Source organism: Amblyomma americanum, chromosome 4 (genome assembly GCF_052857255.1).
Source record: "Amblyomma americanum isolate KBUSLIRL-KWMA chromosome 4, ASM5285725v1, whole genome shotgun sequence".
Classification (NCBI taxonomy): domain Eukaryota; kingdom Metazoa; phylum Arthropoda; class Arachnida; order Ixodida; family Ixodidae; genus Amblyomma; species Amblyomma americanum.
Window position 1 is genome coordinate 213,549,283 of NC_135500.1, and position 26,481 is coordinate 213,575,763.

General features: G+C 49.4%; 2 protein-coding genes and 1 pseudogene across 7 annotated transcripts in view; 2 read left to right on the forward strand and 1 right to left on the reverse strand.

The window, feature by feature from the left end:
- LOC144129284 (eukaryotic translation initiation factor 4 gamma 2-like) overlaps positions 1–26,481 on the forward strand; it is a 176,328-nt gene that overhangs the window by 77,044 nt on the left and 72,803 nt on the right. The window lies entirely within an intron of this gene.
- Positions 1–26,481, forward strand: part of LOC144129286 (proton-coupled zinc antiporter SLC30A1-like) — a 61,091-nt gene that overhangs the window by 7,691 nt on the left and 26,919 nt on the right. The window contains exon 1 of one of the 6 annotated variants that reach the window (XM_077663308.1): positions 1,239–1,859. The exons of 2 other annotated variants lie outside the window; for them this stretch is intronic. Coding sequence is in view for 1 of the 4 variants with exons in the window: in XM_077663305.1 (XP_077519431.1) it covers positions 18,814–18,891 (78 nt within the window). In the remaining 3 variants the exon portion in view is untranslated. Of the gene's footprint in view, positions 1–1,238; positions 1,860–14,688; positions 14,820–18,483; positions 18,892–26,481 lie in introns of those variants that run through there. 3 more of the 6 variants (XM_077663306.1, XR_013313903.1, XM_077663305.1) reach the window with 3 other exon arrangements.
- Positions 19,993–20,147, reverse strand: LOC144130727 (U2 spliceosomal RNA; annotated as a pseudogene).

The window sequence follows — 26,481 nt, forward strand, 5'->3', positions numbered from 1 at the left end:
TTCTACCGCCTACTTCTACTGTGCACTCCGTGATGATAGGTGTGAGATTATCGTTTACTGCTTGAGCATTGCGATCTTCATCCTCGGTTAAAGCCGAATATCTGTACTGCAGCGAGATCCGGCATCCCTCTACATCCCCTTTAGTGCTAGCCAATGAAGGCGGCGACACCATAGCGACGCGCCAAGAGCCTCCGACATATATACGGCCTGTGTTGTCAGGTTGGTCCTGTGGTCCGCGAAATGGCGACTGGAGGCTTCAAGGTATTCCGACGTGTGGCGTGCCGTGTTTAGGTTGCATTTAAATGGGTGCGCGATGTTTGCGGTGCAGCTGACTATGTAGTATACACTCGTGCTCTCAGTTTAGCGCGCGCTCGCGGTGATGGCTGCAGCTCGCAGTTGCGACCTTTGTCACAGCCCAGGTGACGACGATCCAGGTGAGGAGTGTAACGAGGTCGCACCTGTGCCGCAGAGGCGTTTTCGTATTCTTCCCCCACAGAAATGCGCCCGCTGCGGCCCCGAAACAAAGCCGCGAATTCGAGTCTACAGCAGAACATCGTGTATAGTATACATCCTCGGAGCTGTCGCCATTGGCTGTGCTTTCCATGATATGTTATTGCAAATCTCTCAGTAAGCGGACAACGTGCGGCATAGACAAAACTGCACTTCGATCGATGGTCGCCTCAGCATCTGGCAAGTTTTACTCGTGGAGCAACGACGCAGCACGAACGCATGGCTGTTCCCTGTCTTCCTCGGCTGCTGCTTCCGCATCTTCGCGCGCTGGCAGCAGGGGACAAAGTCGACGGTGCAGAATGCCGCGCATGGATTAACACACGAGCAAGCCATATGCAAAGCGATGGCGGAAGTGACCCCGTGCATTGGGAGCCGAGTCAGAGAAAAGTTGTAAAATTCGAGCGAAGCACGTGAGGCAGTGCTGCGGGAGAAGGTGGAGAGAAAGGGAAGCAGGAACGGAGGCGAAAACCCGATACACTCGAAGCCTCTTCTATTTCTTTCTTTACTTCTTGCATTAAGTTTCTTCCTTCATTTCTTTCTTTCCCTCTTTCTTTTTCATGCGTCGCTGGTAGCGCGAGCTGGTGCGGGCGTCCGCACGGAAGTCATGGAGTTGCGCCAGCACCGTCTCCGTACGCAAACGCATCTGTCATAGCGGCCGCGCCCTGACTCGCGTACGCAATCGCCGTGGCGATGAGGCAACTCAAGGCTCCCCCGCAACCCCGTCTACGCTTTCGAGGGGCGAACAAGTGCGTCACACGTATGCAGGCCGGTGTTCACCCGCCTGGCTCACACACGTGTCCCTGCACCAAGCGCCTGCGCAGTGATGTGACCGTGGTCGTTTCTGCAAAACCTTGGATAACGCTGCTAACCGGGACATAGCGCGTTTTCAGAAAAGTCGAAAGGGAGGCTATTTGGAAGCATTCGCACTCGTCTTCACTGTTTTTCTAATCATACTTTTGTTAGGCGTCGTGGAAGATTTACAGCTGTTCAAGGGTGGAATTCACCACGCTTCACACTCTCTAAGGTATAATGCTTCAAGACAGGCAAGCACCTTCGCTGTGGCGTCCTTATATCGTGATTGTAGCATCGCGCGGACGCCTGACGAACCGTCCAGGAACCGCTTTTGTGTGCCCGAACGGGTTTGTGGCTTCGAACCTCGATAATCTGAAGCCAGTTATGAAGCCTTCACTGCGTTACACGTGGTTGCGGCGATTCCACGACCTTCTCAGAGTTGAAAATCGTTGACGAGCCTCATTTCCTCGCGCTGCCGTGTTCCACATCCGCCGTTCAGTTCCACAGGACCAATAAGTCAAACGGAAAGGAACAAGAACTACACTGAACACAACTTGGTGAGTGGTAAACTCTTCAACCTTTCTTTATTGGTTTGAAACAACCATTCTGTGTTGAACTAAAGCTTTTATCATAAACCAAAGAGGATTTTAGGATGCCTTTCTGAACCATTTATTCACTTGTTTGCCAGAAGCCCTATCTTTGTCTCCTTTATCATCAATCACAGCTGACACATTTACCCTCGTGACAGCGGGATAGGGCCAACAGGAACACGAAATCATCATAATCTTCGTCGCGGTAATCGCTATCACCGCTTTGATCCCAATTACATCTATTGCTGCAGGACGAAGGCCCCTCCTAATGACCTGCAATTAACCCTGTCCCGTTGCAGGTAGTACGTCCACCCTGTATACGCAAACTTCCCGAATCTCATTCACCCGCCTGTCGCCTGTCAGTCGCCCTGCTGCGCTTACCTTTTCTTCGAATCTACTCTGTTACCCCAAAGACCATCGGTTATCGGTTCTTCACATTGCATCCCTATCCGTGCCCATTTCCTCTTCTTGCTTTCGACTCTGATACTGTTACGCAACGGTAAGCCGGAGAAGATAACGATTTGACTGATGGTGACGGCACGATAAAATTGCTGCCGGTGTAGCGCGAGCATTATTATTATCGTTAGCCTATCAAAAGATGGCACATACTCACACTGGGGGTTCCGGTCCGCGCCAATGCCCGCTTCGTATTCTTCCAGTCCGTATCATTAACTCGCGTCTGTTCCCTGACCCACTCTGCTCTTCATGTTACGCCTATCATTATCATTTCCGTAGCTCGTTTCTCTGTCCCCAATTTATGTTCAAGCCTTTTCGTTAGTCTCCACGTTTCTGCCAAATATATGACTGATGGCGATGCGCTACTGTAGTATGCTTTCCTGTTGAGGGGTATTGGTAATTGCTGCTGTTCATGCCCTAAGAGTACCTGGCAAATGCATTCTACGCTATTATGATTCTCCTAGCTATTTAACTCTCACGGCTTGGATCTGCGCTGATTACTTTCTCTAGATAAATGTTTCCCTTGCCCCTTCCAATAACTCGACGCATATCATAAATTGTTGGTCTATTCCCGGACTGTTGAACGTTAGCAAATCGTAGATTACTGTGGTATTCCCCATCAACTTTGATCCCCAGCTCTCCTTAATCTTGTTCTCTTAATACCTCTTCTGAACACGCTGTGAATAGTAGTGGATGAATCGTGACTGTCCTTGACTGACACGTTCCTGATTGCTATATTTTATCACTTTTCCAGTGGAGGACTGTGGTCGCTGTCCAGACCTCGTAGGTATTTTCCACTACTTTTGCATATGCCTCTTCCACACCCTGGTTATGCAATGCTTGCATAACTGCTGAGATTTCGACTGAATCAAATGCTTTCTCGTACTATATAAATACATTTTTGGGGCCTAGTTCCATTCTGCACATGTCTCTGTAAACCGGTTAATGATGTGAATGTCCTCTGTTGTCGAGTACCATTCATATGTTCCGCCGCGGTGGCCCAGTGGTTATGGTGCTCGGATGCTGACCTGAAAGAAACGGGTTCGATCTCGGCCGCGGCGGTCGAATTTGGATGGAGGCGAAATGCTAGAGGCCCGTGTACTGTGCGATGTCAGTGCACGGTAAAGAACCCCGGGTGGTCGAAATTTCTGGAGACCTTCACTACGGCGTGCCTCATAGCCTTAGTCGCTTTGGGACGTTAAACCCCATAAACCAAACCTAAACCATTTATATGCATGCTTAAAGTTAGCATTCTTCCAAGCTGTCGGTACGCTTGAGGTCACGAGACACTGCGTATAAAACGGGTGGTAGGTTTTTCTTGCGCCATGTCGCCTCCGTTCCTGAATAGATCTGCGCTTTCTTGGTCCTCTCTGGCCGATTTACCTGCATCGCTGCATGATCGAGATCGTATATATACTCTTTATTCCTGTTCTTGACAGCCCAGTGGGGCCTCGTCTCAGCATAATGGTGCAGCATACTTGGTACAACGTCACTGAGAAATTACGCCACTCTAAAACCCCGGGGCTCGCAGGACAACACCGGCAGCAGATCGTGAGAGCCGAAAACGCCGAAGGGGAAGGCTCTATCGTTCGTCATCACAGATGTTGACGTGTTTGGGGGACGCATCGGCAAACATCCGGCACCATCGCAAGGTGCTATAGCTCGCATGTTGCGTTCTGGGCCTTGCTCACGTCAGCAGTCACCCCGTGTAAAAACTATCCGTCGACGACACATGTGCTCGTCGCATAGCCTTGAACGGCGGCCCGCACACCCTACGCAGTGGCTTTATGACATCCGATCACGAGGTCGCGCGTGTTCGACATCCTGGAGTGGCGGATGGATTTCAATGGTCCGGAGTGCACAAGGGACCGTGTGCTGAGATTTCGGTGCACACGTTGTGGTCTAAATTAACTCGCTTCGCACAAAATAAAATCGGAAAGAAATAATGGCAGCTAGTTCAGTAGGACGTTCGTCGAAAGCGGACGAAGGCAAAAATCAAAGGTAAAAATATGAAAAAAAGGAAAGTAAAAATGAAGCACGGGCAGTCATACTGCTTTGATCCACGATGGTACGCACCCCGCCTCAAATAACCCGGTCACGTGCGCGTCTCTTTATTATATACGTACACATGTACGTACACATGTACGTACACATGTACGTACACATGTGCAGCCCCCGTCAAAAGTATACAGCTCAAGGAGTTCGCTTCTAAGCTGTTTAGCGGGGCTTCCTTGAACATCTAGCAAACAGTGCTTGGAAGGGTCGAGTATTCGAAGGCAATTATCGTTCGAGAAATTATGGTCGCTGAGTATGCATAACCACGGTGCGCTGAAGGCCTCCCAAGCAAACCCCTTGGGCTGTATACTTTTGACTTGGGGTGTACGTCCACACGTATATGTGGATGTAAACATATGTGAAATGTATATGTATACGCTTACAATATACCATACGTCGATATAGTTGCGGCGCGGGAATATAGGAGGACAGGACACTGGGCCGTAAAAGCACAAAGGCAGGTTTCAGAAAGGTAAAAGTAAGTAAGAGCAAAACCAAAGTGGGCGAGCAGTGACTGCAAGCGGTCGAACTGTGAAACGGAGCGGAATATACACCACGCTTGTTGACGTTCCGCGCCCTGAGGTGGGGTTATCGACCGGGCCGATCTCCCAGGGGCATCCCGTTCCGTACGTCTATTTTTACGCCTCTCTCGCCGACGAGGCGGGAACGAAGGGAAGTTGGGCAGAAACCGCGAGAAAACGCTACAGGCGCGCGAGTATACAGGGCGTTTCACCTAACACTTTACACGAATTTAAAAATAGGCTGTTTGAGTTACAGGACCGCTTTTTTCGGCACAGCTTTGTCAACGATACAGTACATCAGAAAACAGCTAATGTATGCGAACTATAGCAGGGTGCGTGGTTAACTGATATTGAATAGTTAACTTTTTGACTATTACATTACTGTTTGGCTACTTAATTACTGAGTGGCGTGTAGCCCACGGTAAGTAATGTCCATATCAGTTTTTAGAATTTTAAAAATGCGGTTGCCCTTTGCGCTGTGGCCCAACAATTTTTGGATATTTTGACGAGTTATACGTGAACTGGAGAGGTTGCTTTGCCCGCAAGCTTCCCGAAAGCGTAGATAATTTGGCGCGATGTAGCCAAACGCCTGTGTTAATAACTGCCGCGTGAGATGTGCAGTTAAATAATAGAAGCGATCTTTTCCAGGCCTTGAGCGAGACTTTTCAGGAGCAGCAGAGGAAGACTATATCGTAGCGTGTAATTCGTTTTTTTTTTAAATACAGCGCTATTGTAAGTTAAACAAAAAGCTTGCTTTGCTGAAATCAGTAAGTACGGCTCCCGAAAAACATCCCCTTTGTCCAGGGATGTAATTTTTTTGCAATGAAACATGCGAATGCGACAGAGGTATAGCCCAGCCCAAAATTCGTGCTGGATATGCGCCAGTCTGTTAAATTTTTCAATACACTTACACAATCATAACTCAGTTGACTTTTTCCAAAAGTTACTGAAAGGAAAGGAAGGATGGATGTTGGTCTCTAATTATTTGGAAAGATTGGATCGTCTTTTGCTGGTATTATATGATTTATATTTAAATGATATTACTCTTACCTGTGTGCGAAAAGGCCACTTTTAAAAGCAATCTTGCAGATGCGACTAAAAACAGGAGCAAGTGGACCCCTTCCTTTCTAGCTCCTGTTTTTTACAGGCACTCTCTTCCCTCCGATATCACATTAGCAGGTACAACGGGATTAACCACGACATTATGAGAATCGGTCGACGCCATTGGCTGGAGGTCATCTTGTGAGTGGTATTGGCCGTTTTGTTCTTGAGTCGTCCCCGACTATAGAGGGTCCATACCTTCCTTGATAGCCCCTGTTTTTTACATGCGCCATATTCTTCTCTTTTGTCTTTTTCCTTGCCTATTCCTTGTCCTGCCCCCTTTACCTCCTCTATCCTCTTTCAATCCACATCCTTTGCGTCTCGGTAGTGGCGACCCCTTTATAGGAGGCAGTTATAGGGCTGCATAATCCCGCCATTTCTCGTTCCTTCCCTTCCGTCACAACCGCAAGTGTTCCATCGCTTTGATCTTGTTTATCATCAATGCGATCAAGCTAGAACAGGACCTTAGGCGAGTTGGTCCGACACTGCGTTGAACAGCGCAAACAGGAATGGGACACTAGGAAGAAACACACGGAAAGCACTCGTGCTTGTGTTTCCAAGCTCGAACCTGCTCGCGCGCTGCCGCGTTGTCTTGTCTGTGCATGGGGAGGCGCGTTAAAAGCGGAAACAGACCCGCGAGCGCAGATGTTCGCCTCGCCGGCGTACCGCAACGGGTCAGAGACCTTCTTCCGCTGTTTATGCGCGTACGCGAAGCGGGCGACAGCGAAGAATGTGTTTTGTGCCGGCACGCACTGTACTCATCCTCACGAGTTGTACATTGTGGGGTGTGATAATCCGCGCGGACGCCCATCACCGTAGACAGCTTGGCCTGGTCGCACGCGAATACCGACGACTCAGGTGGGTTTTGTCTTGCGTGACTGTTATCCGCTATGGGCCTAGGAGAATCTTGCGTATGCTGGACGTGTGTAGTCGGTGCAACCTGAAACAAAAAAAAAATGGCAGGCGGTTTAGCATGGCTGAGCGCGTAATATCTTGCATTAGGACTAGTTACGGTGGGCACTCAAGGTCCTTACGTTCTAAAGGCATTGGACCAAAGGCGTTTATCATAAAGACCTTTAGCCTAAAGGTCTTTACCCGGAATTCATTTACCGTGAAGGCCTTCACCTAAAGGCCTTTGGATAAAGACCCGGGCAAAGGCCTTCACCCAGGTGTACACACCTGACAAGCCGCGGAAAGCATTTAACATGAAGGCCTTCACCCTAACGGCCTTTACCCGGGAGACATTTACCATAAAGGCCTTCACTCTAAAGGCTTGAAGGCCTTCACCAAGAAGTAGGTGTACACATCTGGCAGGTTTCCCGCAACACTGTAGGCAGGTGGCCTCTTGCCACAAACCAGGCTACAGGGTCGTACGTATGTCCGAAATCGGAAAAGACGCCTAGTACTGCTACTGCACTAAAAGAAAAAAACTGATCAGCGACTGCATGGCTTTCTCAGGCAAAAAGGCAAGCTATTCAGACTTTGGGTTTGATTAGAAGAATTGCTCCTAAAACGAGTGGCGCAGGCTCGTTAGTTGCACGGCAGTTGGTGAGGGCAGTTCTGCAGCCACGTATTGTTTATCAAGCCCAGTTTCAACATCTTAAAAGAGCCCAATGGGATCGCCTTGAACCGAGAGGATGTGAGGACGATTACGTGCCTTCCACGCATCATACCGGTCATAGCTTTACGAGAGAATGCGCAGCTCAATACCACTGATGAGCTGGTGCAGCAGCGCCGTGATGCGCGCATCCTTAAGGCCAGTATATCGCGCTCCACGCATGCACTGAGGACTTATGCAACGTCACACTCCATTCTTCAGCCGCCAACGCCAGTTTTTCCTCCATGGAAGTTTGTACAGTTCAGCGACAACAAGCCAACAGATAATCGCCGACCAACATCTGCTGATTAGGCATCGTTGCTTCGCCAGAAATTTGAAGAACAAGATGCTTGCCTGCCTGAAGGGTCCATTGCTGTCTACATAGACGCAAGCATCCAATCCTGCGAAGCAACAGCAGCAATCTACTGTACTGCAGACCTAGCCCTGAATCAAAGCTCTAGGTTTCAGCTTACAAAACCTCCTTCGTCCATTTGTGCTGAGCTCGCTGCAGTTCAAGAAGCACTCTGCTCCGTGGCCGACATAACTATGCTCCCTGCGGTCCGCGTTGTCATCAACACTGACGCCCTTCAAGTAGTCCGGCTGCTGCGACGTGTTAGCCGCTGTCCAAATATATGTCAGGGCAGCCACCGGTTCGCGGCACGCATCGCGCAGCCAGTACGCATTGAGTGGGTCCCACGGGATCTGGATCTGCCCTGTTCATTTTCCGGAAAGGCGTAAATGCACTGATAAAGTCTGATGCCCAGAAATATTGACAATAATTCGAGTCGCCCATATTAACGACGGTCGGGTATTAGCGAGGCACGGCCGTATACACATATTTATTTTAAAAGCCTTGAAAGATACGTCGGTAAGGTTTGTGTATAAGATATGCACGGCAAGGCGGTACGTAATATAGTTCAAGTTAGAAGCGAATAGTTGACTAAAATTAACTGGTCAACTTTTTTAATTGTGGTCTTAAGTCACTAGACTATAGATTGTAAAATTGGTGGCCGTCAGCGCTATAAGTGATGACAGATTTCAAAATTTCCGTATCGGCATGACTGTTGCAGATATCGAACACGAAGCATATTCGTTTGAAAGCTCCTTAAGTTGGATTCCCCACGGAGCAGTTTGATAAAATGACGTCCTTCGAAGCTTTAACGCAGCAAGTGCAGTCCATGGATTTAATTAATATTTTAGTGTCACTTTGGTGGAGCCATTGCCAGTAGAATAATCGCAAGGCTAACGCTACGAGTAGCTTACAAAGCCTCAACTCTGTTTACGGGTTCTATGAAGTGGAATATGTTCATGTGATTCCTGTTCACGTGTGCAGCAGTAGACAGGCTACGTTTATAGTATATATACCAGATTTGGGGTACACACACGAGCATACTATAGTTGGCGGGCTGCTTCTGTGTACCATCCGATATATCTACCCTGCTTGTGCTTGTGTTCAGGGTCACCGTTCAGAGCAGCGCCGTTTATTATGCACTCACACAGAACCCTCAAGGGAGCAAACAGACAGCGCCGTCTGGCGTCTTCCAGAAAAATCCTGATTGGCTGGCGGGCTGTGACGCCATCGTGGCTCCACCAGAGCGAGCAGATTCTATTGGCTGGAGGGACGTGACGTCACTAGACCGGAAGTGATGTAACCATATACCAGGTTCCTCTGTGTGAAGCCTCCACCTGCAAACCGTGGCAGGTTGCAGCGGTCGTCAGGTGGCTGGTGGTGTACGGGAAGAGCTCGGGAAGAACAACATGGGTCTCACAAGGCCCACCAGTCATTTCCGGCAAAGGCATATCAACAGCTTCGAATGCTATTGACAAGACATAATTGAATTAGGTGTTGCTGTGTTTTTTTGTGTTTAAATGATTTCATCTTTCCACTCGGTTTTTACTGCGCAAGACAGCGTTTATAATTTTTTCTTTACTCTGCTGGTCAAGGAACAGGCTGAAACATTTAGCGCCACAACTATCGTCGTCACGGAGAATTGTGAAGTCTGCCGGGGCCCATAATCTCGCTTGGCACTGTAATTGTAACGCGCGATAACGCGAGGGACGAGAAGAGAAAAAAAGTAACGGGACACAGAGCTAGGGCTAAACTGGCACCGAGGCTCCGAACGGCATTATATTAACGGCACACCTTGTATGCTGAGTTGATGGGTGAACGTGGCGCAAGCAGCTCTTGCACGTGTCTGGAATAACCAAAAGGCTGTGGACTTCAGAAGCGTGGCGTCAGGTTACGTCTGTAGCGCTGCAAGTGATAATGGGTTGAAGCCCACGTGGCAGGTACTCTCAGATCACGATGTCCCCCGAAGCAAAAGCAAACGCAGTTGTATCGTGCCAGTACCCAGTTATGGGGCAGGAACTTGGAGGCTGCAGTACAAAACATTAAAAACAGCATTTTTTACACAAAAGACAGCACAGCTACCTATGCGACGAAGAAAAAAAAAACGCCCTGTGACTTCTTTAGTCTCGCTCACTGAGTTTTATGCTTGCGCGAGTTGTAACGTGTCAGCCATTCAAGAAGCACCCACTAAGGGGACACAACCGACTTCCATCTTTAGGTACTTACGAACTTTCTTCTTACTATGGTGGCTAGAAGGGGGCAGTGTGACGGGCGACGTATCCGCCCCTTGTGAGGGAGAGGTGCGACGTGCGATGAATTTTACCGTCGCCGCAAGGGGCTCTGAAGCGCGCTGGTGTGCAAGGACAAGGCACCGCGCGGGCGGGTAGCGGACGAGGTGGTGGCGGTTGTTGCTATGAAGGGGGTGCTAGGCAAGAGTAGATGCGTAGACTGCGCTCGTCAGCACGCGGATCGCGATCACTTTGAAGCTGGGAAACGTCGCACTTGTGCCACTTAGATTTTTTTTGAGCGTGAAGTGCGTAATATTGTGCTGTTCCTGTATAGTGTGGTAGATAAGGCTAGGTGCACTCGTGGCATCGAAAGCGGGACCATGTTTTGTACCCGGGTGCAGAAGCGGGTCCAGAACGTGCAAAGCCAAGGCCTCCCTTTTCAGACCGCCCAAAGACGCAGCTCGACGCGAACTTAGTCGCGAAATATCAAACGTACTGTGTTCTTTGCGAACGCCGCTTCAAATCGAAGTACATCGAGAGGACCTTTCGGCGTGTGATAAATGGGGAAGAAGTCGAAATTCCACGCGATCGGCCGCAGCTGACTCGATGCGATTGCTACCGTCTTTCCTGATGCCTCCAAATACACACCTGACTCCGCCAAATTGCTCACCTACTCTCTAGAGCTCAATAAACGTTTTCCTTCCTTCCTTCACCAAGAAAGTGCCTAGCAAACGGAAGGAGAGGAATTTGTACAACCTAAACACAGCGTTCGAAGCGGAAAAGACCCGCCGCGGTGGCTCAGTAGTTAAGGCGCTCGGCTGCTGACCCGAAAGACGCGGGTTCGACCCCGACCGCGGCGGCGGAATTTCTATGGAGGCGAAATTCTAGAGGCCCGTGTGCTGTGCGATGTCAGTGCACGTTAAAGAACCTCAGGTGGTCGAAATTTCCGGATCCCTTAACTACGGCGTCTCTCATAGCCTGAGTCGCTTTGGGACGTTAAACCCCATAAACCAAACCAAAACGGAAAAGAATAAGCACGGCCAACGAAGCGCATTCAGCGCAGTCACTGGACTTACACGACGTAGCCGACTTCTCACCGGGCCAGTCACAAGGACAAGACCAAGGTAGATACAGAGCGTATTTGCCAAAATCTTCAACTCCCTGATAATTCCTGAAGCAAACCGAGATTTGCAGCAGAACCGCACGTTGTTTTCTCCGGCGTTTGCGAGCGAGACGGAGATGAGATCTGTCATATGCGGCTGCCAAGAGCGGTGACGTTCCAAGAAGGCAACCAGCTGGGCTCAGTGCTGTGTCTATGCGCGAGGCGCAAAACACTACTGTGCGTTCAAATGTAGAATGAGCACTTCCTTTTTTTAAATCGCATGGCTGAGCTTCTGCTGCGCGTTGCGATGTAGCAAATAACGCATCTTTTCATTTTCATTCTCTGCTCTCCGCAGGAACTTCGCTCCTCTTAATAATGCATATCTGAGCTGCAGACATTTCATGATGTCTGCACCGCGCATCACAATAAAAATTGAAACGCGACGCAAAATTCACGCAGCGCGCGTACTACAGCTGCCGTGCGCTGCCCCCTCCATCAACCGCGACAGCTGCACACCAGCTGCTAGTAGCGCCATCTACAACTGTCATTGCTCCTCTGTGCGCCCCGCCCGTCACACTGCCCCCTTCTAGCCTCTATATTCTTACTTTCCGGCCGCCGTTCTCTTTGCAAGCCCGCACCCCGCAAGCTTTCCACCTCACGCAGGCTTCCTGACAACGCTTATGAATGCCTTCGGCTCAGAAAACCCGTCAGCCAGGGCTGAGAAAGCTAGCTCCGGTGGCATAGAAAATAATAAACGTGTTTTTGCGTGTTTGCATTTTTGCTCGCATTGTTTCTTTCAGATGATGCTTTATACGTTTGAATACATGGATCGTCTCGTGGTATTCACCTACGATTGAATTTATTTTTGCGCTGTTTCGGTTTCTCTTTCATAAACCCAAACATGGTCCTGAGGTGTGGTTTGTGTTTAGGTCAAGTGAGTCATGAAGATAACGGTAACTGCTGATACGTTGTTTGTTGTAATTCCAGCTCTTGAAACAGGCTGGCTTAAATGTTGTATTAAATGAAGAGTAGGCACTAGCCTTTATATTGCAGTTTTTTTTTCGTACCTATCGTGACCCGAACGCGAACTGCACGTCATCGTTCGGTTAGTTAAACCGGAACAACATCAAGAAGAAATTTAATTATGAATTATTTAGCGGCCGCAGGCGAATACCACGTGCTGATTCGTGTATTCTAATGCCAAGCGCATCATTTGAAAAAAGAAAATACGCAACTAAAATTAGGCGTCTACAGTCCTTTAAGGTCGCCCCCTGGTCTGCCACTGCCGTCAAGCTAAGAATATAAATGTATTGACGTAAGCTTCTCCCTACAACCGTGAGAGACGCGCACTGCTGCTCTGACCTTTCACGAACAAGAATTTCGATGTGGCAATTCGTGATGTCAAACACGCTTTTGAAGTCGAGTAGAATTTAAATTATTGTAATTTGTCATCTCAGCAACAGAACTGACGCTACTCACTCGGTCGCTACTCACTGATTGTCATAGAGTTTCAGCCGCCATACAAAGAAGGTGAGTGCACGTTCTAGGCGAATTAGGATGGCTAGTCCGCCCAATGAAACGACCTTATCACAGCGGGGCGCATAGTGCAAACACTCTGGGGTGAGACGAAGATGTTTTTGGCGGCATGCGGTGGTGGGGCCTTGCCAAGCGCGTCCCGCGCACTGGCGGCTGCCAAAAATATAACAGCAAACAAAATAAGGCGCCGAGGAAGAGGCGGCATGTAAAGATGTTTAGAATCACATTCAGGTTTAATCGCTCTCTCGCAAAACATTACTCCTGCTTGTCTTTGTTTTGTTCTTTCTGTAGCAGCTCCTTGTTTCTGTTGCGATTATGTTTACCATTCAGTCTCCTATTCAAGGCCCATTGGGCCTCAAGGGTATCTTGCGAGGTGCGTTTAGAGCGTATTATAATTAGTGTGAGGAGGTATGTTGCGTAACACGGGCACAATTGGTTCGCAAACCAAGAGTGAAAGCAGGCACGCGAAAAAAAAATGGTGACACTGCATTTGAGAAAAGAGGAGCCGAAGCAAACCTCAAATGCACACAGCTAAAGCGGCCACGTTAAGGATGAGCTTCTTGGCAGGTGCTAAGTAAGAAAGGGTACGCGCTCTGCAAGAGTTCTGGTGGATACGTGAGCGGGGGATAAACAATACAGATTGTGACTGAACGCTGAGCTGCCGCCGCTGCAGCACTTGTTTGTCATGGGTCCGCTGGACTGCAGAAACGCTGCAAGAAAAGGAACCTTTGGCCGCGCATAACGGTGACTCTCTGGGACGCCTGACGGCATTCACTGCATTCTTTCGTGCGCGCCTTCAGCGCGTGGCTTGCATTACAAGACTCCTTGCGTTTACATATCTGATTCTTCTCCGCGCTGGGCAACGTTCAGTTTGCCCGGCATTCCAGAGTTTCAATTGTTTAAGACGACAGCGCAGCCGCTCGCACCAGATGCATTCGCATGCAGCTCTGTCGGCAGCACTTTTGATGCGTCCGCAAGCTAGGGAAGATGTGGGATAGTATGTAGCTCTCCGCATAAATATTGCTGAAATTCTCTTCAGAAAAAAAAAATGCATACCTCTGGGTCTACAAGCTCGTAGCTGGGAGAAAATGTAACGATATATTCCCACAGAAGTTTGCCGTAGCTAACGGAGCTGGAATTTGAGTTAAAAACTCATGAGGAGCTATCCGAGTGAGCCTGTTTGCATCAACTTGCTCACCTCAGTAGCTCAAGGAATTCAGCGGGACCGGTGGCGCGATATCATGTTAAGCCTGTTTTTAAAACAGGCTTAACAGGCAAAGTAAAGTGGAGGGAAAAGATCGGAAAAAGCTTAGCTGCGCTGTACTGGGGATATGGCGATAAGAAGGAAAGATTAAGCGGAAAATGAGGAGATGTGTACTGACAGACCGCAGAATAACAATCGATGCGCTGTCTAGTTGGCATTAGCGACGAACACTGAACATACAATGCGGAACACTTCGTGCATACCGGGGACTGGTCACTAAGCGGGATCAATACTTCCTCCGCTGCGTTTTCGCTAATCAGCCCGAGGCGAGGCGAAGTCGTCGTTCGTGGGAGCGCGAAGTGAATCACAGTATAGAGTTCGCCTCCAGCCGTCGAGTGTGTGGCCAGGCCGGCGATTCCTTATCGGCGCGGTCGTCTTGTCAGTTCGGCACTTGGGCGATAGCCGCGACTGCTCGACGGGCAGCATCGTCGATGTCCTGCCCTCTTCAGCGGCGGTCGCATATCGGCTCGATTGTCATGCACACGGCACGCTGACGCCGGCACGCGCATATGGGGAGAGAAGTCATCGGTGCAGCCGGCTGGCACAATTGGTCCCTTCCAAACTGTGCCGTCGTCGTGTTCGGTGAAGCTGATCCTTCTTGGAATCTGCGTCGGCGTGAGCGGCACCTTCAGCGAGGAACAACATTTTCGGTGTATACTGCGGTTCCGTCTTTCGCAAGCTGCGCTTCTGATTGGAAGAGGACACCGCCGCACACACAGTAAGCGTCGTATACGAAGAAGTGTATTTGTGCGCATATTTGCTTGTTTCAAAGCGGTATAGATTACGAACTTACGAGGGTGTTTGTACGTGGTAAATAACGCTTGAATTCTAAAGCTCACCTGCTGCATAATGGCAGCGTTGCACATGGTCCTGAAAGGGAGTGCATGTATGCACAATAGTGGCGAGGGAGTAGCTGCCCCTGTGACTCCTTGGGCCCGCCCTTTAAAAAAACGGTTGTTGAGGAAAGCAAATGGCGCAGTATCTGTCTCACATCTCGGCAGACACCTGAACCGCGCCGTAAGGGGAGGGATAAAGGAGGGATTGAAAGAAGAAAGGAAGAAAAGGGTGCCGTAGTGGAGGGCTCCGGAATAATTTCGACCACCTGGGGATCTTTAACGTGCACTGACATCGCACACCACACGGGCGCCTTTGCGTTTCGCCTCCATCGAAACGCAGCCGACACGGTCGGGTTCGAACCCGGGTACACCGGATCAGTAGCCGAGCGCCCTAACCACTGAGCCACCGAGGCGGGTCGGCACACCCTTACATAAAGTTTTAGGCAGTCCATAGGCAGTCTGCAGACAATCCATGAACTGTCTATTGAAGTTTTTGCGACGGTGGAGGAAGACAGAAAGTTAGTTTTATTTTAAACTTAATTGAGTGAACACGTAAGGAAAGGTTGATTAGACTAATTTCTCTGCCTTTTTGTTTTTGACACTTGTGGCACGGCTTGCACCCACACACCCCTTGCTTGATAACACCAGCGCACGTGACGCGGGCGCGCTGAACTGCTCGCGGGAACCTCTCCGTGGTCGTGCGCAAACAGCGATCGTGGTCTCAAGTGTGTAGGGTGTGGTATATCACGCTACAGTTAGACTGTATATATATATATATATATATATATATATATATATATATATATATATATATATATATATATATATATATATATATATATATATATATATATATATATATATATATATAGGGAGTAGCTGCCCCTGTGACTCCTTGGGCCCGCCCTTTAAAAAACGGTTGTTGAGGAAAGCAAATGGCGCAGTATCTGTCTCACATCTCGGCAGACACCTGAACCGCGCCGTAAGGGGAGGGATAAAGGAGGGATTGAAAGAAGAAAGGAAGAAAAGGGTGCCGTAGTGGAGGTCTCCAGAATAATTTCGACCACCTGGGGATCTTTAATGTGCACTGAGATCGCACAGAACACGGGCGCTCTTTGCGTTTCGCCTCCATAAAAACGCGGCCTCCGCGGCCGGGTTCGAACCCGAGAAATCCGGCTCAGTAGTCGAGCGGCCTTTAGCTACTGAGCCACCGCGGCGGGTTGGAATCTGAGCGCTCCGTTGATGAGCCCGCATAACGGGCTCACTGGTTCAGTGGACACCGCAATCGCTCTTTGCGTGGTGTCCACCTACAAATTGAAACACTTATGCGCCTTTCCTTTCCTCAAACCCAACGGAGGGTTTAGAATGCGAATAAGACAACGCAGGAAACTAGGCTATTTGCTTCGTGCCAGCTGGCCCTGGAGTTCGTGAAGTGTGCAGGAACGCGATCGAACCGAAGACCGCAAGCCGAATAAGGCCGAGTATGCACAAAATGGGCCTATGAGGCTCCACCCGACCGGGCAGTCGCCTGTGAAACTTCAAAATGGGGCTGCCACTTCAGACCTCTCGGCCGCTAATGCCAATCAGCTTTCGCTGATTGTCGGTAAGCTTAGACACAATTTTCTGCTGCGCGTGGGACGGACGCACCCTGCTCGAAAGAGAGATTTCTTTTTCCGCTTTAAGAACCGACTTTTGGCATCAGTTGTCGCCGTATGATGTTCGGTCTGAGTGCTTTAAATCTCAGACAAAGCAGCCCGCATTTTGGCGCCTTTTGTACAATGACACTTGTTTACGCCTGTGAAAAATACTTTCGGTTAGTGAGCTCGTAGATGGGCTATAGGAAGGACCGAGGAAAATTTTCGGAATTGAAGAATGATTCGCCTGCACAAATTCAAGTGATAAGCGATCTAAACCTTCCCGGGAATGCATATTTACAGGCTGATAACAACAGTTGGTGTGAACGGTCACTTTACAGATATGCACTCGTGCCCTGTTAGTAGGACACTGCCGCCGTTAATGTGGGCTGCGCAAATTATAGACAATTTTTCTGGGGAAGAAAGTCATTCAGTGCAGATATATACGCCTGGTTAATATAAGAACTCGCTGTCCGGAAAATGGACAGGGGGAAAACAAAGCCCATCGGGGCCCATGTATTCTTTTCGAGTTAATACCGACAGCGTTGAGAACGATATCTTGATTGCAACCAGGTCTTTCCTTTCCTGTACTTTAAGTGGAGGGCACCAGCAAACGGCTGTGTGAAAGTGGAAATGCCTTCAGAAGTGTTAATTGTTGGACTAGTTGCGAATACCTGAGCGATGGCGTTCTTTGTGTGTTTCCATGCTTTGAAATGCCAAGGCGCCCGGTAGGCACTTCTTAATATTTTCCGTAGTGCATTATTGGTCATGAATAAAACTCCTTCTGCCGCTTGTGTTGCGTTGAAAATTATCTTATGATGTTCTGACGCGCTTCAACTGGGAACTTACACACGGTTAAGTGGGCACATACAAAGTCCAGACGACAAGCGTTCTCCTTGTGTCCCGTTAACTGTGGGCAAGTTGCCAATGATTGCGCGATAAACCGTCAGAATGTATAACCAATTAGCCCCTGCTACCGCCTTGTATGCGAACTGCATCAGCTGTCAGTCGACTGAATGCAGGTTCGTGTTCGTGAGATGTGAGCAGTTGTAGTAGCAGACGAGTCATTAGACGTATCACGCTTTGAGACGTGCCATTCCGCATCCACTGCTAAAGCTGCTAAGGATTTGTAAAAAAAATCGCAGTATCAATACTTGAACTTCTATATAGGCGCTCCCAAGTGCATCACATTGTTTTAAATATAATGCTGAATAGGATAACGCACTTGAGGCTCCAAAGGTTGTATCAAATTTCCGCTTCACTGTCCACCATTAGGCACAAAAACAGACCTTAATCGTGCGTTTTTTTTCTTCTCCACGATTCCTTGTTCCGGATGACTCGTTTATGGACAGTAATGCTCAGGAAACAAATTGTCCATATTAACGAGGAACGATTGCATTGGGATGCCTTAAGAAACTGGTGCTGGGTGCTGTGTACCCCCGCCGATATATATAGTATATATATACAGTTGCAACCCGCGGGCCAAACTCTTGGCGGCTGCGTGTGGTGACACAGGCGCTCGAGGTTGGCGCCTGGCTGTCACGCGTTGGTAACAGTAATGGGGCAACACTGTATACTAAAAAAGATCCAGTCGGGAGAGAAGACGCAGCGCTTTCCACCTTACCGCAGTGCCTTTATCCCGACGAAACGACGGCACCACAGCCGCTGCACATGAATGAATTCGGCATCGGTGACCCCTTCGGGGCCTGAGCATCCTGTGTAACACGAAGCAAGGTGACGCGTCCACTCCGATCGCATCCATTTCAGCGGCGGTCGTCTTGGGGCCGTTGCGCTAGCTGCCTCCATCCTTCAACGTAATGGACAGGGTGTCGCAACAGGGCGCTTCCTCAATCGAGTCTCTCGTCCAACGCCGACTACTCCGCTCGCTGTATAACTCGACGCAGTCCCGCGCAAACTGGCACGCACTGCCGTGGAGAGCCGATGTCAGCGTACGCGACGGGGTTCTGCGACTCCTTGTTTTTGCCACGGAGGCGAACTTCTTCGGGCGGCCGCTATTTTTGGGTCGAGCAGCAAAAGCCCTCTATTTAGCGGAGCCCGAAACCCTCTCGCGCGCTGCTTCTCGAGCTAGCTGCCCGGAACATCGCACGCCCTCCCTCACCCTCGCAAAGAGAGCTCCGCGTGTTGCACATTGGACACTCCCGCAGGAGCCACCGCGGTGCGCATCGCTACCTTTTTTTCATCGCCGTTGCGGGCGTGTGTGTGTTTGTGTATACATGAATCAATGACGGCGGGTGAAAAAGATGGCACCTCGGGGTCCCCAGCGCCTACACAAGCAACAGCAACAGGCGGCGCCCCTTCCGTGCGTATTTATTTCCGTACTTGCTTCCTCTCCGCCTTCGCTCGTTTTCTGCTTATCTCCGTCTCCTGCTAACTTTACGAATGGTGAATAGCTCAAAGTAAGGCGGTGCTTTCTTTAAGAAAAGAAAACTAATAGACAGAACTGGAGCATGTTACGGAAATGAAGCCGAGGCAGCATTGTGTAGGAGCCACCTGTACACCGAGCGAGGGTGCTTATGTGGCAATTTCTGTATAGGAGAGGTTTACAGGATTGTACACCGTGGTCGTTGCCGTCGTCGTAGCACGTAGTCTGCGGCGTGGTTGATGAGAATGTTGGGCAGCATGAAAGTGCCATCTGCGGACGTGTAACACGTGGTTGGGAAGCGATTCCTTTCGATGGCAAGGGGGGCTCATATAGCTGTAGCGCTCGCTGTCATGCCTCTGCAAGACGGCATGTTAAATGTCCGAGTGCTTTTTGACTTGCGGTAATTTATTAAATTACCGCAGCTGGAGGCTCGCAAATTTGCTGCCGTAAAGCGGAAGAAAAAACGAACGAAGTGCTTATTGCGACAGTTTAGGTGGTTTTACTGCGAAGGTGTTTTCTCGCTGTCGATCTCGATCGCGCTATATCTGGAGCCCAACGTCGAGTGTTTTGAATATCCCGCGTGTGGCTCCTCCCCAGCGAAAGCGATAACATATGCGAGTCGAAAGCACGTGCAGCCGAAGCAGGCGGTCGAGAATGGCTGCAGTCTCGCGTTCCTCTCGCCGATCTTTGCGGTAGAAAAGAGAGAAAAGCAGCAAAGAAAAGACTGCTGAGTATACACCTAATTTTAGTTGGATGCCTCCACCCTGTCTGTGTGCGCCGGCTTGCTGCTATATCTTTAGTTTATCGGTGACTTTCAATCATTATTTTGCAGTTTCCTTCCCGCAGCCCTATTCGTGCTTTTCTCATTATGAACTATTGGATTACGTTAATTCTTCTTCTTCTGTTGTTGCAAGGAAGAAAGAAAAGGAAAGTGCACAGGCCTGCCCACTGGCTCAAGCCGAGCCACAATCGCTACCACGTGCAGAAAGTAGGAGAATTGAAAGATGGGATAGAGAGACAGGATAGTAAAGACGCGCTAAAGACAAGGCCGATCCCGGAGGCAGTGCAATACCGGGACAACCGGTGGCGGAGGTGAAGCAACCTTCAAGCACACCGCCACATTTCCAAAAATATGTTGGGTTCAAATGGGACCCGTATCATATATTCTAGAACCGAAAACGGCCCACGGGGCTTCGAACCCAATTACGCCAGACGCCCTGTACTGTTAATGGGGCTGCTGTTTACTGCCGCCGACGGCTGCACTTCACGTACGAGTGGTTTGCATGCTCGATGAAAAAGAATGCGAACGCGCTCAGATTCATTATCGTCGTGGTCCCGTCCGCGGGAAATTATATTTGTAAGGCGACATTTTTTTTACGTTGCCGTCTTGTAGAAACCACCCGGTCTCTCCGTAACGAAATTCCCTGACCAGTCGAGAGGGTCATAACGTCATCAGCAGCGCCATATTTTAAGATCTGATTTGAACGTTCTAGTACGTTCCATTTGATTGTCACATGCGATTATACCAACCCGATCCACTCTTCCATATTAATCCAACTGATCCCCACTAATCCACCTCAATCCACCAACTGATCCAAGCCACGTTAATCCAGTATCTAGGATGCGCTTACTTTCAAAATTTAGCGGGTGTTTCAGAATAATTTGAAGGTGGGCCAGCTTCCAAATGTTATCGCATTTTCTTATTTCAGAATGTGGTAAAGAAGCCCCAAGTTTTTTTTTCTGGTTTCGCCTAGAGATATGGCAATTGGGCAAAGAAACATATGCCCACTTATGTGCACAGCTGAACTGCTGTAAAATATATGTACTCTAAAATTGGCGGGTGACCGTTTTATAAGCCGAATTCGCTGCGCTTGCCAGTGCTTTGTTCCTGTCGTTCTCCGTTGTATGGCACAGAAGCAACTATGGCGATATATATTTTTTTCCTGGTACTACGGCGTAATGTTACACGTTCCATATGAGCACCGTATTCGGCGCCTGTAACGTCGGTCGCTGCGAGTGGTGTTGCATTAAGTCCCGTTGTCTTTCTTTTGCGTTCCTCCTTGTTAATTGTTACCCCCAAGCGCATTGAATTTACTGTGCATGCACTGTCAACTATGCGCAGTTACTGGGGGCTTCCAGCGCTGTTTTTAAGCATTGCTGTAGTAGTGCAAAAAGCGTTATGTCTGGATTATTTTTAAAGATATTGTGTTTGTAGTAACGGAAATATTTGTGATGCGTTACGGCACACATCACGCTGAAGAGTTGCCAGAGCACAACGCGCAGCCACAAAGAAAAAGAAAGCTATCAGCTACCGTTCCAATAGCGATCTATTGTTGTACAAGTGTCGTGCTCAGTGCGAGTTGGAACGTCACACGGATTCATTTGTTCATACATATGATCGCACGCGCGTCTGACAAAGTGACACTGCCACATGCAGAAGAGCCGGCATATTATATATATGCTGCATAGCTTGGCGTGCGGCCCGCGGCTTCAGGAATGTGTTTAGCTTTTTCGAGCGAGAATTCGGGGAACTGAGCATTCCTTTCTCAGATGAGCCAGCGGTATTTGAAATGTATAGTTTCAGATGCTGCTATGCTGGAAACATTTGCAATGTATAGTTTCAGATGCTGCTATGCTGGAAACATTGAGACATTATTTCTTCCGTAGTTCGCTCTTGATTCGTAACGTTTCGATTTACTGTCCTCATTTGCCCGTTTTCTCGGTTTAGCGTTTCGACGCCATAAGCGATAACATATCTTTATAACGAAAAAAAACCCCCTTCTTCACGTCATACATACAGCTACGCGCATTCGACAGCAATTTCACCCTACGTGTTGTAGAATGCGTGCTGGCAACCATGTTTTCTCATTTGAAGAGGAGACGTCGTCCTAAACGACTTCTTTTCTATGTTATATGGTTTCTTATCTGTTCTAATTTTAGGCTGGATTTAGAAGCAAAAAAGGCTTCTCCTTATTGAGCACTTGCAGTATTTAATGCTTGAACAAGGATTGGTGTTGATACGTGGAGTTTAACGTCCGGAAGCGACACATGGAATACGATGGACGCCGAAGAGATTTCGGCCACCTGGGTTTCTTGTTTTTTTGTTAACGTGCGCTGACGTCGAACATCACACGGGCGCGCGTTTTGACTTTCTCGCCTCCATCGGAATGCGGCCGCCGCGGCTGCGATCGAACCCACGATATCTTTGGGATCAGCAGCCGAACGCCAAAGCCCTGAGACACCGCGGTGGGTATGTAAAAATATTCACTGCTTTTAGATGGGCGGAGTCGGAAGTGATTTGCACATGTAGGTGAGTGGATTAGGTAAGAATGACTAACTAGCGACATCTGTTATTACATTGCTTGTCACAGCGGCAAGAGAAGTAGTGGGGTGGATGTGGCATATGCTGAGAGGTGCGAGGGAAGTATTTTCCATGCACCCTTACATAGCGTGCCTATTTTTGTAAAGTGTTCTGGACGCCATGTAGACTTGCATCAAGCCTCGATTGAGTTGTTTGTTCTACCGGTGTTCACTTTTTCGCATCTACCCGCCTCTGTGGTTGCGCCGTTTGGCAACTGAGCATGGCTCTCCGGGTTCCATCTCAGCGGTAAATGTACACAAGAACACATATGTACTTTGACTTCGATGCGGCCCAGGTAGTTGAAATTAATCTAGAACCCTCCTCCTATTCGGCGCGCCTCCTAGATCAAGAGCGGAGCTTCCGAACACAGAAAATGTGTTGCTAACTTGTCTGACGCTTCCCTTGCGCTGCCTCTTGAAGTTCGTTGTCTGCTCCGTTTGAAATGCTGAAAGAAGGTCCCCAACACCGCTGCGCGTCGGAAGATATCATTCGTGCAGCTGCAGTTTCCGTCTGTGTGCACTCCTAAATATTGCTCTATATTAAAGTGCGGGAAAAGGACGTGCGCCCTCTCCGCATGCTGCTCGGGACTGCAGACAGGTGCTGCTCCAGCCTCAGCACATCTGCATACGCGAAACATGTGTGTAGCGTTCCCGATAATGACGCGCCCAGACAGACACACAAAGAGGTCGTTGCTACGCACACCGCGTACGCCAGATGCTGAAAGCGAAGGGGAAATAATAATGCATGCGTTTTGGCCGGTGACCGTTAAAGGCTCCGTTCACCCGAAAATCCGGTGCCGGCGTTGAGCCAAAAATCACGGGCATGGCTCTGGCAGGTGAACCCCAAAGCAACCTAGGAGGCAGGTGGGCTACCTTAGGTCACCTGACCTTGTGGCGTCATCACATCGTGCCCACCGGACTATGAGCAAACTGCCCACCGTGGCGGGTGGCAGTTCAATAAATGAATTTTCGCTCGGGAAGAGTAACCTGGGCCGCACAAGGCCCAGGGCAGTGGCGCAGGGCAGTGGCGCATCACAGGGCAGTGGCATCGCAGGGCAATGGCATCGCAGGGCAGTGGCGCATCGCTTAACCGCTGCACCACTGCGACAGGAGAGGTATGAGGGCTACCAGGGATCTATGAACGTAAAAAATGACCTTGTCCATATATGGGAATTAAACCATCACGCTGTCGCGTCATACCCTTAAGGCGGAGCTTAAGTGCCTTCTCCAATTTTTTTTAATTGTCAAACATGCGCCAGATTTGTTTGTCTTGCAATTTTTGTGGGGAAAGAAATAAACGCGGAAAAGTGATTAGCAGACACCCCGTTGGAAGAGTCCACGTTTTAATAATAATAATAATAATAATAATAATAATAATAATAATAATAATAATAATAATAATAATAATAATAATAATAATAATAATAATAATAATTGGTTTTGGGGGAAAGGAAATGACGCAGTACCTGTCTCATATATCGTTGGACACCTGAACCGCGCCGTAAGGGAAGGGATAAAGGAGGGAGTGAAAGAAGAAAGGAAGAAGTGGTGCCGTAGTGGAGGGCTCTGGAATAATTTCGACCACCTGGGGATCTTTAGCGTGCACTGACATCGCACAGCACACGGGCGCCTTAGCGTTTTTCCTCCATAAAAACGCAGCCGCCGCGGTCGGGTTCGAACCCGGGAACTCCGGATCAGTAGTCGAGCGCCCTAACCACTGAGCCACCGCGGCGGGGCAAACGTTTTGCGTTGCAGATTTTCTGCGCTTTGCAGTTGTTAATTATGTACACTAAAATAAAGTTTAGCTGGAGCCGAAACGTAAAAGGCGCCCGTAATATGTGCGATGTCAGCGCACTTTGAAGAACTTCAAATGGTCCTAATTAATCCGGAGCCCTCCGCTACAGCGTTGCTCATAGCCCATGTGTCGCTCCTACACGTTAAACAACCGCATACTATTTATTAAGCGCAGATGGAAGAAAGGAGTTGAAACCGGACAGATAGGTGGGAAATTAAGCTGGCTTTCATTCGTTGTCGAAACAGCGGCGCTATGTTTGGGCGGCACACGGAATACGCAAAACGAGACGCGAGTTTACAAATTTTGGCCGTTACAGCACATGATTGGAGCGCCATTTGAATGTCAAACCCATATGAACTCGCCAGAACACTGGGCCTTTCTAACAAGCGCACTGGACGGCTGTATGTGCTCTTGCAGCGCAAACACGGTGGAAATTGGCAGCACTAGCTCTCTGCACCTGCTCTCAAGAATCCAAATAGCACGTGTTTTCAGATCTTCCTATACCTGTGGAGAGGTCCATAGCCGTACACAACTCGAGAACGCAGCGGACCCTCAAAAGAAAGGCCCTCCAAACAATGGAAACGCTTGTCCCGTCCATCTCCCGTCTTTTGTCGTCTCTGTAGCATTACATGCATTCGCAAATAATCAATCAGTGGCGTCGGCGTGCTGTCATTACGTCGCGTTGCACTTTTTATCCACCTGCGACGCCCGCGCAAGCATGCAGGTGCATGCGACCGCGACTGTCACTGTCCCCCTGTGCGGAGGCAGGCCTGGTTTCATAATCAGGTTGGACTCACGGAATTGGGCTCAAAAAGTGCTCGAAAATCAAAAGGCCTCTGCACGCGGGGGCGTGCGTGGCTACCGGCTGGCGCGTCGGTTTCTGGCCACGGAGAGGCCAGGTCCGCGCGGGGGTTTCCAGCAGAAGGGCTCCTTGGGAGCGATGTCCTCGGGGAAGCAGCCAGGGATGGCTGACCGCGGGGCCGTGAGGCTAGAGCGCGGGACGCCGAGGTAAGGGGGACCTTAGTAGGACCGATGCAAAAACCGTTGATGTTGTGGAGTAGCGGTGGAGTAGGCCCGGGTTATCTCACCCTCGGCCAGGTTCTTGGTTTGTGGCCCGGTCAGCCCGGCCCTGAACACTCCCTCCTCAGTAGGTGTGGAGCAAGCCAGGGGAGGAAATAAGTGCAAGGTTGGTTGGTTGGAAGCACAGGTGGGTCCCTGGGAGTCTAATTCCATTGGCTGGATCCACCACACATACTTCCGGAGTCTGAAAAGCCGCGAAAAACACTCGACGGTTAGTAGCTGGGAGCGTAATGCAAGTCCGAACCGGACCCCTGAAAGTCGTGGAGGAGCCCGAGGCAGCTGCCCCGGGTTAGGATTCCCTGTCTCCGAGTCGGAGCTATTGCGTCGTTGGGTGGTCGGGCATCCCGTGAGTGGAGCCGCACCATTGGACAACATCGACGCCCTCCCTGTCCTGGCCAGACAGGAGTCGAGCGATGATAAAATGAGGGTCAACATCTCGCTGTCCCCATTCCCATCACATTACCCATAACCCTTCCCTCAGTCCCATTCCCACAACCTATGTCCCACCCCCTCCGCTACGTCCCAGGGGAGATCAGGGGAGTCTCCCCGGGCCCGCTCCCCCGGCTGTGGGTCGCTTAGTAGCATTACCCCATTTTTTTATTTTCCCACCTGCGGGTGGAAAAAGCACAACATTGCCTTCGGGCCTTTTCATTTATATTACGATTGGGTTAAGCCTGTGATACTTTAGTGGTACAGGCAGGAGCTCATTGGTTTACGTTTTTTTATGGCAGCTCCACCATACTCTTTGTCCCCCTGTGTACAACAGCTATAGCGTATACGACTCCTGCGCACCAGAGGTGGCGGATTCCTGACTGTACAGCAGAAAATCCGGTATAGCCGACCGAAATGCACAGGCCAACAGCAAGGCGCTTTCTATCGCGGTTCTTCGAAGAGAGGCAGGTGCGAAAGGAACAAAAACGTATCAGAACACGTAATTTATTTCTCATTCGTCATAAATTTGTTGGCGTAAACCTCAGAGAGAAAAAAAGAAGAGACAATACCAGCCGTTCATTTTGTGGTGTACCATGACTACAGCTTTCTTTACCGCGCACTGTTGCGTTACGATCAACACCGAGCTGCTCAGGTGTAAACTTCTGAGACGCTGTGCATATATCAGAAGTACGTGGAGGACATTCGAAGTATATATAAGACAATTCAAGCGCGAACGGCAAAATGAGGTTTTGGCTCACGGATGTTAAAAAAAATTGCGTGTCTAATTACTGCTTCGCAGGTGCGATTCGCTACTCGCAAGTAACAAGATAACGAACCCGGCCTCTATTTCTACTCGTTCA